The sequence below is a fragment of the Chamaea fasciata genome, unplaced genomic scaffold (genome assembly GCF_029207755.1).
Source record: "Chamaea fasciata isolate MVZ Bird 193981 ecotype frontalis unplaced genomic scaffold, bChaFas1.0.hap1 SCAF_1, whole genome shotgun sequence".
NCBI lineage: Eukaryota > Metazoa > Chordata > Aves > Passeriformes > Sylviidae > Chamaea > Chamaea fasciata.
Window position 1 is genome coordinate 96,193,277 of NW_027094086.1, and position 18,069 is coordinate 96,211,345.

Genomic DNA, 18,069 nt, shown 5'->3' on the forward strand with positions numbered 1-18,069 from the left:
GACCCAGAACCATCAAGGCAAAGGACACAGTCTATAGGAAACAGGCATGCTGCACATTGACAAGTAAAGCAGTTTCCCTTCACTTTCTATTTCCTTGAACCATTCCAACATTTGCATAAACCCTTGTCCATCATGCACTAAGCTGAGAGCCTGATTACATAAGGTGCCCAGTCTCACAGAGAATATCCTTCTCAAAACACTTTCCGTTGCCCAGCCCCTTCTGGGTGGCCTGGCTAACAATGGGGCAGTGGGAAAGGCCCCTCACAAAGCTCTGTTCGCTTCACTTTCTAACACGACTACTGCTTTCCTTCCTCACCACCGCGTCATGAGGAACAGTGTCGCGGCTTGGCCCCTGCCAGGGACTAACAGTGTCTGCTGCAAGGGCGCCCTTGGATTTGAAAAAGAAACTTCTGGAGACATCGAGGCTGGGACCCATACAGACGAATTTTCACATATGTTCCGGGGGATGCCAAGGCATTTTCGAGCCAACCTTTCCTGCCCGGATTGCGACCTCTAGCGCAGCGGAAGGAAGTCTGGCCCGCCTGTGCCACACCCTGCCCAATCCCGCCGCACATCCGGCAACCAGCTACAATGGCTGCTGTCCGCGCGGAGCTGGTCTGTGTGAGGCTTCTCTCTCCCTGACCACCTTCTGTAGCAGCGGGTGAGGGGCCAGGAGGGCCCGCGCCGCCATGCGATTTCGGGCTAAGATCGTGGATCTTGCCTGCCTCAACCACTTGAGCCGTGAGTATGCCGGGGCAGGCTGAAGGGCGGCAGTGCCTCGCTGAGCGGCTGGGGCCGGCTTTCTCGGGCAAAAGAAAAAGGGAGGTGAGAATCGCAGTCTTTTCCTGGGAGGAGGTGGCATGAGGCGCTTTCCTTCGCCCCGAGGTGTTAAAGAGTTTGCGCAGCAGCACGAGCTGCGTTTGTAAAGGCCGAAGGTTTTTCTGTCCCGCAGAACACCCAACCGTCACCGCTGTAACGTCCTCCTTCCTTCCCTTTCCCCCTCCCTCCGGCAGGTATAATTAACACAATCGCCAAGTTAGCCAAGACCTGCATCCTGCGCCTTACTGTCTGCAAGCTGTATTTCATCCTCTCCGATAAAGTAGCAAATGGAGGCGCCAGCATGTGGTGTGAGCTGAGCCAGGTGAGCCCAGGGAAGTTCAGTAACCACATGTTGAAGACCAGAGCATGCAATTGGGTTTGATGTACGAGGCGTTTCTTGTAGCCCTCACCTTTGGTGTGCCTGGTCTCTCAAGGTCTGTCTGGTTTCACAGGTGTTTCAGGTTGGATATTCCCTTTACCTTGTCACTTCAGTGTAAAGCTTCAATGTATGCTGGCCCACATGGCCTGCCCAAAACTGGAAATAGGAAAGCATATCTCACTGTCTAATGGACTGATTGGGTCATACGGGAGGACATTAATTGGTTTAGCCTGAAGCAATGGATCTTCATGCTTGTGCAGCCTGTTGTGAATCCTCAGGTGATGCCAAGCAGTGGGAAGTTTCTGCTGTACACATGCAGTTCTAAGCTTAAGGTCTGATAAATAAAACTTGACTTGTTTGCTTTATTTCTCAACTTTCAAAAATTGTAGGGGAATTTCTTCGACGAATTTCAGATGGAAGGAGTAGCTGCAGAGCACAATGAAATCTATTTAGAGTTGGTGCCTGAAAACCTGTCAAGAGCATTAAAAACTTCCCAGGGTGCAAAGGCAGTGAAGATCAAGTTGACTAATAAACACTGTCCTTGTCTCAGAGTTGCTGTGGAGCTAGTAAGTGCTTTCACATTCTTAAGAAAAAGTTCTTTATAATTTAATACTTTTCCTAAGATCAAAGGGTAATATTTGGAGTAATTCTAGAAAACTAAACATTGTGCCATTTTCCGTTTCACTGGCCTTTCTTGCCATCATGGTCTGTAGCATACAGAACCAGCTTTGTATTTTCCAAAAGACGAGGAGGTGGAGGAAGAAAGAAAGCTATGTTATTGAAACAACTTTTTCAAATGTCTACTTTTCTCCATTCTTTTCTCCTCTGTATCTTCTATGGATTATTGCCTTTTCACTGAAGCCAGTAGGTGAAGGAGGTTTCAGTGTTTGGCTCTGTGTTTTGCCTTTGGTTTTTCTGATATTGTATGCTGACTTCTGATACTTTCGTTGTTGCTAACTCCACTGATTCAGCTCTTCAGCTCCAAGGATAGCTTATATATACACTAATGACTGATACATCACAAATTCTTCCTCATTCAAAAGGGAAGCCCACTTAAAAGCATATTGGTAGGAACCTAGGGAAAACTGGAACCGAGTGTCGGTCAGGTAGTTATAGCATTTCCTAGAGTGGGTCTGAAAAATCTAAATTAAGAATTCCAGTCTTGTGTTTAACTGCAAGAGCATCCTCTCTTTTCCCTCAAGCCATCCTTGTCAAGCAGCAGTAGGATTGTGACACATGACATTCCTGTGGGAGTTATTCCCAGAAGAATGTGGAATGACTTCAGAGAGCCCAGTGTGCCAGACTTCGATGTAAGCTTCTGTTTTTATATTCACTACTGAAAGGGGAGTTTGCAATTGGTATGATATTGCTACAGAGTACACTACTGGTGGGGTTTGGAACGGAGTTGAAAGGAAAGATGGAAGACTGGAGGCTACAGTTTTTTGGAAAGAAGTTGAAAGGAAAGAGGGAAACCTGGAGGCTGCAGTTTTGGAGTGGTATGGAACATGACTTCTATCCTGACAAGAGAGCCCAGAGCCTATGGAAACAGAGTGGGTGTTTGCCAGTTGCTTCTGTGATGTTCCCAGCAAAGGAAGGGAGGAGAAAAGGACTTGCATGGCTTTAGTCAGAAGCACCTCTAAACCATACCAGTTTAGACTGTTTCAGCTGTTCAAGTGCCAAATGGCCCGAATAATCTATTCTTTCTGAAATTTATGGCCTATCTGGCAGAGTTGAAGATACATATGTTTCCTTCTGCTTTTTATATATCCTCTCAATATCCTTTTTGACTTTTAGCAGAGTTGCCAGGAAAAATCCTTGTACAAATATGCTCCTATTAGAGGTTATGGATGTCTGCTACCTCTGTAGCTAAGAGTATTTAGATTCTGAAGACATACAAGAAGAAACTTCAAGTATTTTGTTCTTTTATTTTAGATTTACACTGCTGCAGTTCCAGAAATTGCTGCAGTATCATGGGAATCTTGTTATTTCCTTTTTCCACTATTGTAATTGACTATTTAGTAACACAGGTGTTCATGTGAGTCTGATATGCAAAAACATGCCTCTGTTTTGAACACCGACTTGGAATATTATGTCTGGAACAGCTGCTAAAATTATTGCCCGTTGTTATAATGGGAAAGAGTTCCTCTGTTCCTGAGATTTGCTGATTTCAGATAGATATTGTGCATCCTGAAAGTCATAGAAAACTTAGTCCAAACTAAGATAGAATTGAAAGCAGAAATAAATGTGTCCCAATCACATCTGAAATATTTGTGTAAATGCAGTTCTTGTGTATTCCTAGGTCAGTATTTACCTTCCAGTGCTGAAAACAATGAAGAGTGTTGTGGAAAGAATGAAGAATCTCAGCAATTTCATTGTAAGTTAAAGCACTTAAGGCGCTTATTCTACAGATACTATTTCATGAGGGACATAACATGTTGCCTAAACTGGTGCTGCCACATTATCTTATTTTGAGATGAGTTAGACATTGAAATCAAGGCACTTGAAGCCTGTGTAAAGATTGAAAAAAAGATGGGATCTATTTTGGAATTTACAGTTAAGAGCTTTTCTTGGGCTTCTCAGTAAATGATGGTCTTTGTACTAAATCCATGAAAGAACATGTCATTGTGTTCCTACAAGCCACTCTGTATAGCTGGTAGGAAATGACAGTCCTTCAGGAAGCTAGCTGGAGACTTTCGAGGTTATTTCATTAAGGAAATGCCTATTGAGTGTTGTGTTAGGTGTCTGTGAATGAACTTAAGTAAACTTGATGTAGGATTTAAAGGAAATTCTGCTAATAGCCATGTCACACTGTGCTTTAGACTGACATGTTGGGTTTGCAGTCTACCCTGTATTTTCAGAGTGCCAGTGGGCCTTTTAATTGAGAGGAGCCTTATGCAGTTGGACAGAAAAGGGCTTTGGTTTTTTATTTAGTTGCTTTTGCTCACAGTCACCATAATTGACTGACATGAACGTTAGTGAGTAAGTGTAGAGCTTTGGAATAGTTTGCGTTTGATACTGTTCATACTAGTTTTGATAAATAGGAAATTTTCTGTTAACTGAGAATCCTGAAATTGGAACAGTCTCTGTTTTTCAAGACTTGGAAGAGTTGAAAGATTACCCTGGGTTACCAGCAGTTTGGTAAATGGCAGTCATCCTGCAAATACATGTCTAACTATTTTCTTTTGTGAGGTATTTTTGGGGCTTTTTATTGTCTTTCCTGCCCCCATGACATTGAGCACAGTGAGTGCAAAATTAAGCACAGTGCTTTTGTTTCTAGAACTGAGGCTCTTTTCTCACACAGGTTAGTTGTATGATGGGATTGAACTTATACTAAGTGCCTTGCTTTCATGCTGTTAGACAACAAAAACATTAAGTGTGATAATAAGTACTTTTGCAAGATGCATCCTGGTAATAAAACTGGTCAAGATCAGTGCTTCAAAATGGGCTTAGAAGCAATTTCTGATAGTACTTGTCCATTGTTTGGGAGCTTGGCATCTCCATTCTATACAAGATTCTGGTTGCAGTATATGTCTTTTTTTTTTTTTAATTACTGAGAATTCATCTAATCACAGATACTACGTGCTTACGTCTGCTTTAGGAATCCTCTGATCCGCTTGGGATTTGTGTAAGACCATGTATCTAGTCTCCTTCAAATCCCTCCTTCCAGCTTTCAGGATATAATTTGAAAGCTTTTAGCACTTTTCTGGGACTTATGTTAGTTCAAATTCCTTTTCGGAGTTACTGATCTGATCCAGCTGTTTATTTTAAAGTCTTGAAAGCAGCACTGTCAACTCCTGGTGCATCCCATTTTCTGTGTGTGTCATATAGACTCTATTGGTGCCTTTCTATTTGTTGAATAACTGAATGGACATTCAAGAATCTTTGCATTTTTTCAGCTTCAGTCTTGTTTCCGAAGCCTTTTCCTCAGAACACGTACTTCCCAAAGCTAATACTCGTTCTAGAAGTACTGGAGTGCAATTTAATTTCTTTCTTTTCCTAACTTGTGAAAGTTTGGTCTAGAGTAATTCATATGGGAATGATGGGAAATGCATTTTATAGCTGAACATTCAAATGTTCAAACTATTTTCAGAAAGTATGGTTGTCTTGCACTGAAGTACTCCTGGAAGCTTGGATCTGAACAAAACCAAACTGTATTCTGTAATTCTGCAGTGTGAAAGTGGGTTGCCTAAAATTGAGATTGATTGCAGGTGATTGAAGCAAACTTGAGTGGAGAAATGAACTTGAAAATAGAAACTGACTTAGTATCTGTAACAACACATTTTAAAGACTTGGGAAATCCTCCCTGGGGTAAGTTTCCCTGTTACCTCTTGTGTCTGTCTGATGTCATTACTTACGTGTGTTGCTTATAACACTATTCACCTTTTAGTCTTTAGAAAATAGCATAAAGTACTTTGAAGTCTTCAAATGAAATCTTAGATGAAAAAGTGGCTAGTGTACTGTCTGTTTCATGTTTGGGATGGTGGTGGGGAATCTCTTCCATTATTCCTGACAGTTTGGTAAGAAAACTGGGATTTCTCTTCCTTGCACTGTTCTGGAAAACAAGCCATTTGAGTTCCAGCGCTTCAGCAGTTTTCAGATGTGTCCTTTCGGGTGTAGGAACTGCTTTTTATGTTTGGACTAAGTGTTGTGTCCTTATGCTTTTACCATCAGAGGATGGATGTCAAAGTTCTGCTCAAGGCAGAGATCTGGAAAGTATGACTGAAGCATGCATAGACATCAAAAAGCTGCAACAGCTGCTTGCTGGACAGCAGGTCAATCCTACAAAAGCATTGTGCAGTAAGTTCAACAGCTCTGATTGTGAACTCCGTTTAAGTACGGATGTTTGCCATACTTAGTTTCAGCAAAATACCGTATCTTCTGTTTTGTCTGTCTGAAAGCTATTTTACTATTTTACCCAAGGATTTCTAATATTTATATTTCTAGGCAGTAAGATTCAGGTGCTAGGCATTTGGGGAAGAAAAAATAAAATAAGTCAGGCCCTTTTAAAAGTGTCAAGCTGAATACTCAGACTCACAAACTGTGTGTGTTGTCTTTGTTTTGAAGTTGTTATTAATCTTTATTATTATTTTGAGATACTATTTTTGAAAGTCTTAACGCCTCTAGCTTCTGGCGGAGAAATTGGAATTTAATGGCTTTTTTTTGTTCTGTTTTGTTTTTTGATGGATTTTTGTTTGTTTGTTTTTTGCTTTGTTTTGTTTTGTTTGGATGCTTTCTTACACTGAGTCTAAAATGCTTTTTATACAGCTAGTGTTTCTAGCCATAGAAATGATACTTCCTTTCTAGCAGAAGTCTATGCAGGGCTTTATATCCTATTTTTATAACTCTGTGATTTTCCTGGGAATATCTGTTTGTTGTGGTTTAGTGCAGATGCTAAGAATTTCCCAAGGAAGATTTAAATAATGGATGTAGCATTATAGTATATGTATATGTGTGTGTGTGTGTGTGTGTGTGTATATATATATACATATATATACATACATATACATATATATATACACTATACACTATATATTTACTTTTTGGTATCATCTTTCATAAACTATTAATGCTTCACAGACCCTCAAGGATTTAAATTGTCTAGTTACCCTTCTGTCAGAAGTGGTGGAAGCATTGTTTTTTTGATTACATCTTTAAAAGATGTAATTTTAAAGTATTTTTCCTGCTTTAAGGTGGATTTTTGTTTTAATTTTTTTTTTCCCCTCTTTACAGATATTGTGCATAGAAGAATTGTCCACTTCGTCTTGCTCCATGAGGAGGTTTCACTTCAATATTTTATTCCAGCAGTTGCCTGAATCTTCTGGAATCTTGGTCATTTTCAGCCTGTGGCCTCTTTCATGAAGTCCGAAATCTTTTGTGAGTTGCTGGAATATTTTGATGTGAGACACTGTTAGACGTAGCCATCAAATGGGCATTATTTCAATAGTTATGAAAGTATTCAAAATACCTCCTCGTCCAGACAGCAATATTTGTGAAGAGTTATATGTTATGAAAAGACACGGTGCTAAGGAGTGTTGGTATATCTTAGTCTTAGGAGGAGCAAAACTGAAATTTGCCTTACTCACACCTCAAGGCATCGCAAAAGCACACTCAATTAAATGCTTCAGTCTCCTCAAAAAACTAAAGGTGGAATTCACCTCTGGAGTTGCTGCTGTGTGTATTCAGAATTGAGCAATGCAATCCAAGTTGAGGGATCTCTGAGCAAGCTATCGTACCTCCATGAAACAAGAGAGCCTTCTGGAGGGTTGCCGGGTTGGTATTTGCCTGGACAAGTATGCACAGCCCTCCTGAAGTGGTATGGAACTGAATTCTGTTCCAGCAGAAATCTTTTGATGAGACTTGCTGCAGTATATCTCAGTAGCTCTCTTTGTGCTTAGTCTTTGTTTAACTCTTGGCCTGACATGATGAGCAAAAGAGTCTGGATTACTTTGTTAATGTGGGCAGTGAAAATCCCTATGTACAGAATGGATATCATATACGAACATACGTGAGCACAGCAGTTGGTGTGAAATAAAGAATAAGTTATCTGTGGATCACACTGTTTTCCTTTCCAGATAGAAAACATTGTACAACCTGGATCATCATGGTGTCAGACATGGTGAGATTGCATCTAGGCTCTCATGCCAAGCAGCCAAGAGCATGACTAAATTTCACTCATGCGTACTGCCCCTGCTTCTACCTCCTGGTTATTTTCTGAGAACTTTCTCCTTATTCCACGTGTAATTTATTTGTTATTCTGGCATGTTCCATAAAGCCTTTGATTGTTTTAGTGTTTGAGTCTATGCTGCCAAATGAGACTAAGAGTTTCTTCTAGAAGGTGACTTGTCATGGTCAGAAGTGCTGGGTTTTTGATTGTTTTTTTGTTTTGTTTTGTTTTTTTTTCAAGGGGCATTGACATTAAGGGAGCAATGAATCTTTTGTTCATGGAGATGCAATGCTCAAGAGGAGGCTGAAGGAGAGGCAGTGAAAATATAGAATAGACTTGCAGTGATGAGTGTGTTGACTGACTTTATAGGCCCTTCTGCCTTCTCCCTTTTTGTTCCTCCCTGCTCTCCCTTGCCCTACACATTGCCTCAGTTGTCATATTTTCACCTACTGCCTGCAACATGCTGAGGTTTGCATCTTTACCATTTGCTAACTCCCATTTTGCCTATGTTGTGAGTTGACCTTGTTAAGCAGCCAGTCACTCACACCTGTTACGATGGGGGAGAGAATTGGAAGGGTAAAAGTGAAAAAAATTCATGGGTTGAAGTAAGGAGAGCTTAATAGGCAAAGCAAAATACAGAATTCATTCACTACTTCCCATGATCATAGGTGTTTATAACCATTCCCAGGAAAGCAGGGCTCCGTCGTGCATAACATGTACTTGATAACAGAGACTGCATAACTCCAAATGCCCTTTTCTTTCTTTCTTTTCCCTGAGATGAACATGATGCTGTATGAGACAGATATCCCTCTGGTCAGTTGGGGTCAGCTGTCCCAGCTGTGTCCCCACCAATTTCTTGTGCACTCCCAGCATATTTGGTAATGGGGCAATGTGAGAGTAATGCCTTGGCACTGTGTAAGTGCTCCTCAGCAATAACAAAAACATCGCTGTGTTGTCAACACTTGTTTTGGTCATAAATCCAGAACAAAGCACCATATGAGCTACTATGAAGAAAACTAATTCTATCACAGCCAGAACCAACGTAGCCTGCTGTTTCTTGATAGCCCAACAGTTAGTGCAAACATATTTTTGGTTCTTTTTTTTTTTGGTTACTGTCTTTGTTAATACTAATCAATCAGGGTTTATATCTGTGTTTGCCTCTTTAGTTTTATTTTTATCATCCAGTATAGGATATGATCAATCAGATAACCATGGAATAAATATTCTAACACTCTCACACAGATGCCTCCTAAAATATTTGCATCACTTTTGTGTCCCTTGGTGTCCTTTCATGTTTTTCATTTCCTCCTCTTAACCCTTTTTTGGCATGGTATGGAAACTTAGAACTTTCTCTTGTTTTTCTTGCTTTTTGGTTACACACTACATTACTGATCCTTATTTTTATGCTGTATTGGAAAAAAACCTTTGCATATAGTCTAATTTTCTTAATGTCACAGCCATTTTAGAAGAATGACATTTTGATTAGAAAAATAAAACAACAGGATGATAAAGAGCTGTGGGAAAATGTATTATTGTGCATTCCTAAGAAAAAGCTGGGAACAAGTGATAGACTGCAGTTAACCCTTGTGAGAGGGTGTGATTATTGTTTTTCATAAATGAGAATTCTCAAATGGGCAGGTTGCCAGTGACTAAATGTAAGACTGAAATTATGTCAACACTGTATGCTGTGGAAAAAATACTGTTTCCAGTGCAAGCATCATGAATGACCCAGTTCAAATCATTCAGGCATAGACTGAGGTATGTTGCACTTAGATTAGGTGGCTAAATAGCTTATGTGATCTGGACTTAAATGCCTCTGCTTCAGTTCTTCATATGTAAAACAAGAACCTTTCTGCAAAATGGCTGTGTGCAATATGTGATGAATAAATGTGTGAAGGATTTCCAGTGCACTTGGCTTGTCTGATAAGAGCTTAAATTTAAAATCTAGCCTTCTTATTAATGCAGGGACATGTTTATATCAGGGAAACAAACTATGTTAGTGTGTGTGGGCTAGTACCATAAATGTTTGGCTCTTCTTTGTTTAGACTGGTAAGATGCATGTGTTCAACTGTTAGTTATATAATAATTAATCTTCCACTTTGTGATGTACTATTCATGACAACCTGAAGCACAATTTATTGCGGTTCACTAAAGGAATATTGGACTTCCCCACTTTTCATACCAGATCATTGGCTAATTAGTTGTTTTTTATTAATACTTAACGGATTTATATTTTATGAACTTTAGTGGTTTACTGTCATGTCATAGCTATGGCAGAAGCCAAATTGAAGATTATTGCCTTCTACAATGGGATAACTGGCTGGATAAATGAAGGGATAGCAGTGACTGTGGTCTTCTTGGGCTTCAGCTAGGCTTCTAGGTTTTTGACACTGTCATCCATGACATTCTGATTGGCAAGCTCAGGAACCATGAGCTGAATGAGCAGATGGTGAGTTGGATTGAGAATGGGCTCTATGGCAGGTCACAGAGGGTTGTGCTCAGTGGTACAGGGTCTAGTTAGAGGCCTGTGGTGTCCCCTAGGTGTAAGTACTGGATCTAGTAGTGGCCAACACTCTAGAATGTTGTGCTTCTATTCAGAAGAATCTTGACAGATTGCAGAGTTGTTCAGAGAGGAACCTTCTGAAATTCATCAGATGCAACAGCAGGGTCATGCTACTGGGGAGGAAGAACTGCACGCACCAGTAGAGGCTGGGGGCTGACTTGCTCTGAATAAGCTCTGGAGAAGCAGGTCATGGTGTGCCACAAGCTGTCCATAAGCTAGCAGTGTGCCCTTGTGACAGAGAGCCACTGGTATCTTGGAGTGCATTAGGGAGTGTGGCCAGGAGGTCATGAGAGGTGATCCTGCTGCTCTACTCAGCCCTAGTGAGTGCATCTGGAGTGCTGTGACCAGTTCTGGGCATCTCAATACAAGGGTGACATGGAGCTCCTGGAGCAAGTCCAGAGGAAGGCAACAAAGATGAGGAGGGTACTGGAGCGCCTCATTCATGAGGAGAGCCTGAGGGAGCTGGGACTGTTTAGCTTGGAGGAGAGCAGACTGAAAAGGGATTTTATCAATGTCTGAAGTATTAGAAGGGAAGACGTCAGGAGGTAGGACCAAGGCTCTACTTGGTGATGAGCAACAGGATGAGAAGCAATGTGCAGAAATTGGAACATGGAAAGTTTCACCTGAACATGGGAAGGAACTTTTAAGCACTGGAATAGACTGTCCAGAGAGGTTGTTGAGATTCCTTCCCTGGGGATATTCAAAAGCCATCTGGACATACTCCTGATAGCATGCTGTAGGGAACCCTGTGTGAGCAGGGAGATTGAGCTTGGTGTCCCACTGTGGTCTCTTCCAACCTTACCCATTCTGTGATGTGATTCTGTGATCCCTGAAAAGCTTGTCTCCCCCAGAAGTCATTCAGATTTGTGGAGTCAGACATTCAAGAGCATTTTGGACAGGAGGGATGCATTCAGTAGTGTAGGAGACTTGGAGCATGTGCAACATACTCTTTGCTTCATTCTAGTCTGCAGATACCTTTTTTCCAATCATAATTGGGGAAAATGTTTAAGAAAGTAGAGATAAGGAAGACCATTGTGATTCATTAAATCTCCACCCTAGAGTGTATCAGCCATGATGGCTCAAAGTCTTTCCAGAAATAATTCTCAGAATATGCTCATCTTGACCTACTTCATGTAATGCATCTGAGCTCCAGCCCTCCAGGCAGAGATAGCAGCACCTATAGCATCAGGTCTTGAGGCACAGAGTAGAAAAACAAAGTCTCGTGTTTCATCCATCATATCCTGATGCTGTTAGAGGCAGTTTTTGGTTTCTCAGAGAACAGTAGTTGCAGTGATGCTTTTCTGTCTGCCTTACAGTCTCTGTCTCTGGGAGATAGGCAAGAGGTTTTAAACTTACTCTATATGTATCATATATCATCTATCTTCAGTACAGTTTCTGTGAGTGAGCTTCCATTCTGAGTCTTTAAACATTTCCCCTTATTTGCAAATTCACCGAGTCCTTCAGGTTAAATACTCAGTGTGTGAAAATCTGTAAGTTTCCGTGATTGAAATTACAGTTGGCATCAGATGGACAGCACAGAAGATAGTGAAGGCAGATAGAAGATAGGCCCACTAGAGGGGAAAAGAATGATTAACTCCCTCAAGTATGATATATGTTGCTGGAGTTCTTAATATTTTAATATGAGATGCCCACAAAAAGTTATTTCCTTCATTCTGCAATAGCTTGTGAGTTGCAAGGCATGAATATATTTACAGAGAGGAGTGAGGAGGCTGCAGAGACCCTATTCACTTGGATTTTTCTTTTACACAAAAGCACCTTCTCACAGCTAGACTAGTTGACTGTAGTGGTTTAAAAGCAAAACAAATGAGAGGCTCCAAGTCAGAGATACAATTTAATAGGAAAAAAGGAAAGAAAGTAAAATAAAATAGATGCAATAATACAAAAGACCACTGACAGAGTCAGAATGCTACCTGAACAGAGTGATGGAAGCAGTCCAGATGAGGTGGTCTTCCTGAAGCAGCGATCCTGTAGAAAGGTCTGGTAGCTCGGGTCCTCTGGGAATCCAGTGGGTAAGGGCCCCCTGTACTGTCCCAAACCCCCAGATTATATCCAGGTGCGAATGCTTGGTTCCTCCCCCTGGGCAGAGAATCTCACAATGGGAGGATGAGTCATGCAGGGGGTCCTTGATGGCCCTTTAAACAGAGATAGCTCCTGGAGGGAGTTATCTCTGAGTCATGGGCAAGGCATCTGATGGGCCATTAACAGAAGATAATGGCCCAGAGGGAGGGGGTCTGGGAAAACACTGCCCCACCTGGATTCAACAGTTCATGAAGATGGTGATAGAATACTTTGTGCACATCCTATACTACAACCCAGGACATAATCCACCCCTTATTCTATTACCATGTATATCATACCCAAATTAATACATTCTTACAGAGATATACATATACATACATAGATATATACATACAGAATGAAACCTTACACACTGTTCTCACTTAAAATTAGGTCTCCCTGTGGTACACAACGGGTTTCCCCATCTTTCTGCATTACCCACCAAGTGTAACCAGGTCCTTGAGCAAAAACAATCCCACGGATGGGTCTGCCTTTGCCTGAGGTGGGGTTAATCCAAACAGTCTTTCCTAAAATGCCTTTCATGTGTACCACAGGGACTTTGTCTCCATCCACTGTGTGTAAGGGTTCAGACTGGGCAGGACCAGCTCAACTGATGGATCCTCGAGTGTTGACCATCCAGGTGGCTTTGGCTAAGTTTATTTCCCAATTCTTGAAGGTCCCCCCCCAAGTGCCTTCAGGGCAGTCTTTAGTAGTTCATTGCACCATTCAACTTTCCCGGCAGCTGGTGTGTGATAAGGAATGTGATATATCCATTCAATACCATGTTCTCTAGCCCAGGTGTTTATAAGGCCATTCTTGAAATGGGTCCCATTGTCTGACTCAATTCTCTCAGGGGTGCTGTGTCTCCACAGGACTTGCTTTTCAAGGCCCAAAATGGTGTTCTGGGCAGTGGCAGGAGGCACAGGGTAGGTCTCTAACCATCCAGTGGTGGCTTCCACCATGGTCAGCACATAGCGCTTTCCTTGGCGGGTTTGGGGAAGGGTTATGTAGTCAAATTGCCAGGCTTCCCCATACCTGTACTTCAGCCATCGTCCACCATACCACAGAGGCTTCACTCGCTTGGCCTGTTTGATTGCAGCGCAGGTCTCACAGTTGTGGATGACCTGTGCGATGCTGTCCGTGGCAAGGTCCACCCCTTGGTCACGGGCCCATCGGTATGTCGCATCTCTTCCCTGATGACCAGAGGCATCATGGGCCAAATGAGCTAGGAACAATTCTCCCTTGTGCTGCCAGTCTAGATCCACCTGTGATACTTTCACCTTGGCAGCTTTGTCCACTTGCTCGTTGTTGTGGTGTTCTTCATTAGCCCAGCTCTTAGGTACGTGTGCATCCACATGTCAAACTTTTACGGTCAGCCTCTCTACTCGGGCGGCGATGTCCTGCCAAATCTCAGTGGCCCAGATGGGTTTTCCTCTCCACTGCCAGTTGGCCTTTTTCCATTGATTCAGCCATCCCCACAGAGCATTAGCTACCATCCATGAGTCAGTGTAGAGATAGAGCCTCGGCCACTTCTCTCATTCAGCAATATCCAAAGCCAGCTGGACAGCTTTAAGCTCTGTAACCTGACTTGATCCACCTTGTCCCTCGGTAGCTTGTGCAACTCGTCGTGTGGGGCTCCACACTGCAGCTTTCCATTTCCAGTTAGCACCTACAATTTGGCAGGAGCCATCAGTGAACAGAGCGTATCGTCTTTCAGTCTCTGGTAGCTCATTATATGGTGGGGCTTCCTCGGCATGTGTTACTTTCTCTTCTTCTTCTTCAGACAATAATCCAAAGGTCTCACCTTCAGGCCAGTTTGTTATAATTTCCAGAATCCCAGGGCGATTCAGGTTTCCAATACGGGCACGCTGCGTGATCAGGGCAATCCGTTTGCTCCATGGGGTGTCAGTGGCATGATGTGTGGAAGGAACCTTTCCCTTGAACATCCACCCCAGCACCAGTAGTCAGGGTGCCAGAAGCAGCTGTGTTTCAGTGCCGATCACTTCTGAGGCGGCTTGAACTCCTTCATAGGCGGCCAAGATCTCCTTCTCTGTGGGAGTGTAGTTTGGCTTCGGACCCTCTGTAACTTCTGCTCCAGAATCCCAGCGGTTGGCCTCAGGTCTCCCCAGGCACTTTCTGCCAAAGGCTCCAGGACAAACCATTGTTCCCGGCTGTGGAGTAAAGAAAATTCTTCACATCTGGTCCCGTCCTGATGGGGCCAAGGGCTACTGCGTGAGTGATTTCTTGCTTGATCTGAACAAAGCCTTGTTGCTGTTCAGGGCCCCAGTGGAAATCGTTCTTCTTGCGGGTAACCAGGTAGAGAGGGCTCACGATCTTACTGTACTCAGAAATGTGCATCCTCCAAAAGCCTGTGGCACCTAGGAAAGCTTGTGTTTCCTTCTTGTTGGTAGGTGGGGACATGGCAGTGATCTTGTTGATTATCTCTGTGGGGATTTGGCGACGTCCATCTTGTCACTTGACTCCCAGGAACTGGATTTCTTGAGCCGGCCCCTTAACTTTACTTCGTTTAATGGCAAAACCCGATTTCAGCAGAATTCGGATAATCTTCCCTCCTTCCTCGAAGACCTCCCCTGGGGTGTTCCCCCATACGATGATGTCATCGATGCACTGCAGATGTTCCGGAGCCTCACCCTTCTCCAGTGCAGCCTGGATCAGTCCATGGCAGATGGTGGGGCTGTGTTTCCACCCTTAGGGCAGTCGGTTCCAGGTGTACTGCACGCCCCTCCAGGTGAAAGCGAACTGAGGCCTGCACTCTGCTGCCAAAGGAATGGAGAAGAATGCATTGGCAATATTGATGGTCGTATACCACTTTGCTGCCTTGGACTCCAACTCGTACTGAAGCTCTAACATGTCTGGCACGGCAGCACTCAGTGGTGGCGTGACTTCATTCAGACTACGGTAATCCACTGTCAGTCTCCATTCTCCACTGGACTTACGCACGGGCCATATAGGGCTGTTGAAAGGTGAATGAGCCTTACTGACCACCCCTTGGCTCTCCAGTTTACGAATCATCTCATGTATGGGAGTCACAGAGTCTCTGTCAGTCCGGTATTGCCGACAGTGAACTGTTGCTGTGGCAGTTGGTACCTTTTGTTTTTTGACTCTCAGCAGTCCCACAGCAGAGGGGTCATCTGAGAGACCAGGCAAAGTATTCAACTGTCTGATGTCTTCTTTCTCCACTGCAGCTATCCCAAAAGCCCAACAATATCCTTTTGGGTCTTTGAAATACCTATTCCTAAGATAGTCTATGCCGAGGATGCATGGGGCCTCTGGGCCAGTCGCCATGGTATGTTTTTGCCACCCGTTCCCAGTTAAACTCACTTCAGTCTCTAATACAGTCAGTTGCTGGGAGCCTCCTGTCACCCCAGAAATAGAAATGGATTCTGTTCCCACATACCTTGATGGCATCATGGTACATTGGGCCCCAGTGTCAACCAACACCGTATATTTTTTGTGGGTCAGATATTCCAGGCCATCGGATCCACACAGTCCAGTAGATCCGATTGTCCCTTTCCTCTACCTGGCTAGAGGCAGGGCCCCCCTATTCCTGGTCATGGCATACATTGTTCTCTTCCTGTAAATATGTTTCTGAGGTTCCTTCAAGAGGATCAGTCATATCATCATTCCTGTACCGTCTGGAGTTCTGTGCACGAGAGACCGGAGCAACATTGATTCTAGATGGGCTCTTTGTGGTAGGTGTTTCTCTTTTCAGTTCACGTACCCGGGCTGCTAAGGAGGAGATGGGTTTTCCATCCCACTTCCTCATGTCTTCTCCATGCTCCCAAAGAAAAGACCAGAGGTTACCTCATGGTGTGTATCCTCTCTCCCTGGCTGGGGGACACCTGCTCCTGATGGCAGAGACTCTCATCGGCTCGGGTGAGATATGGTAGATTTCTTCCTTAAGTTCTTTTTTCAGTTTCTGATGGCCTTCTTCAATCAAACTCCGGACTCGCTCAACCAGTCTTGTTTCCACAGACGAGACATGGGTATGAACTGGGGCAGTGACAGTGTCCTTGTAAATTCTTAGTTTATTAGCCAAGACACCTACCCTGTCCTCACCTTCCCTCCATTGTAGTGTTGCCAGGTAACGTGAGTACATCTCTGGTCCAAGCTGTGCAAATCTCAACCACATCCATGATGTGCACTGGACACCATCTGGGCTTTTAGGAAATCTCTCATCTTCTGAAAAAATGATCTCCAACACAGCCAATTCCCTCAGGCATCGGATACCTTGTTCTATTGTGTTCCATTTTCCTTGGTGCACTTGGAGGTCTTCTTTACAAAGGTATCTATCCTTCACACTTGTTAGCAGTCGCTGCCAGAGGCTGAGAGGTTCTTGGGCTTTCCCGATCCCCTGGGCTTTCCCGATCCCCTGGTCAATGACCACATCCTGGGACAGCAATCCCAGTTGCCTGGCCTCACTTCCATCCAGAATGGTGTCATTGGCTGCAGCGTCCCAGATGCGGAGCAGCCAGGTCAGGATGGACTCATTGGTCTGGCAGGTGAATTCCCTTCGCAGGTCACGCAGCTCACCCAGAGATAGAGAGCGAGTGATGATTTCTGGCTCTGTCTCTTCTGCTGGGTGTGAAGGTCCTGCTGCACCCTCATCAGTCACTGTGTGGACTGATTTGGTCCTTGATTTCTTCTTCTGAACGGGGGCAACTGCTACTGGTTTAGGCTGTTCCCGTTCAGTGATGGTTTGTGTGGAGATGCTGATGGCACCTTTGGTCTCCTTCTCCTCTGTGACAGTCTGCATAGGTGTGGACACTGTTGCCCCACTTTTGGCTTCTTTCTCCTCTGTGATGGTCTGTGTAGATGAGGACACTGTTGCCTTGCCTTTGGTTCCTTTCTCCTCTGTGACAGTGTGTGTAGACACTGATGTTGTTGCTTTGCTTCTTTTTCCCTCTTCCTCTTCCTTCAGAACAGGCTGTACTACACCATGTAGTGTTTTGATTCTAAGCATGGTGCAGGCCATGCAGAGAAGACAAAGCAGGACTAACAACAACATCATGCTGTCCTTGGCATCCAGAGGGTACTCCATATTTTCAAAAACTGCTGTGTCATGCCTAAAAAGCTGGAAAAAAATCATTCTTCACCCCTCCCCACAGGGGCTGGGTGAGATTGTTGAGGCCCCAGATGTAGCATCCTAGACCAGAACAAGAAAACAAAACTGGGCATATATTCTGAATGATGTTTATTGCCTCGAGTTTATCAAGCAATGGACGTAATGGACCAATAAGGCAATTTTAGTACCATACCCTGGTCTACGCAGGAGCATTAAGACCGGCAGATAGTGCCCCAGTTGTGGAAAAATATAGAGAGATAGATATAAGACACATGTAAGCATGTTGAGCATCATAGCGAACAGGTGTCTTCTTCAATACAAAATTGTAATTCTGACTTTTCTCAGTGCCTTGTGCCACACGTTGGGTACCAAAAAATGTAGTAATGGTAATGGTAGTGTAATTCAGTGATTCTCTATTGCATTCCTTGCTGGTCAGTTGACTTTCATCTATGAATAGGTTTGCTTTCTGATGAACTGTT

General features: G+C 43.5%; 1 protein-coding gene across 3 annotated transcripts in view; it reads left to right on the forward strand.

Annotated features, from left to right (window-relative positions):
- Positions 1 to 575: 575 nt before the first annotated feature.
- HUS1 (HUS1 checkpoint clamp component) overlaps positions 576 to 18,069 on the forward strand; it is a 35,245-nt gene continuing 17,751 nt past the window's right edge. The window contains exons 1-9 of one of the 3 annotated variants that reach the window (XR_010722157.1): positions 576 to 741; positions 1,014 to 1,141; positions 1,588 to 1,764; positions 2,401 to 2,508; positions 3,498 to 3,572; positions 5,407 to 5,506; positions 5,870 to 5,995; positions 6,929 to 7,072; positions 7,771 to 9,765. Coding sequence is in view for 1 of the 3 variants with exons in the window: in XM_066190305.1 (XP_066046402.1) it covers positions 690 to 741; positions 1,014 to 1,141; positions 1,588 to 1,764; positions 2,401 to 2,508; positions 3,498 to 3,572; positions 5,407 to 5,506; positions 5,870 to 5,995; positions 6,929 to 7,011 (849 nt within the window). In the remaining 2 variants the exon portion in view is untranslated. Of the gene's footprint in view, positions 742 to 1,013; positions 1,142 to 1,587; positions 1,765 to 2,400; positions 2,509 to 3,497; positions 3,573 to 5,406; positions 5,507 to 5,869; positions 5,996 to 6,928; positions 9,766 to 18,069 lie in introns of those variants that run through there. The other 2 variants (XR_010722158.1, XM_066190305.1) reach the window with 2 other exon arrangements.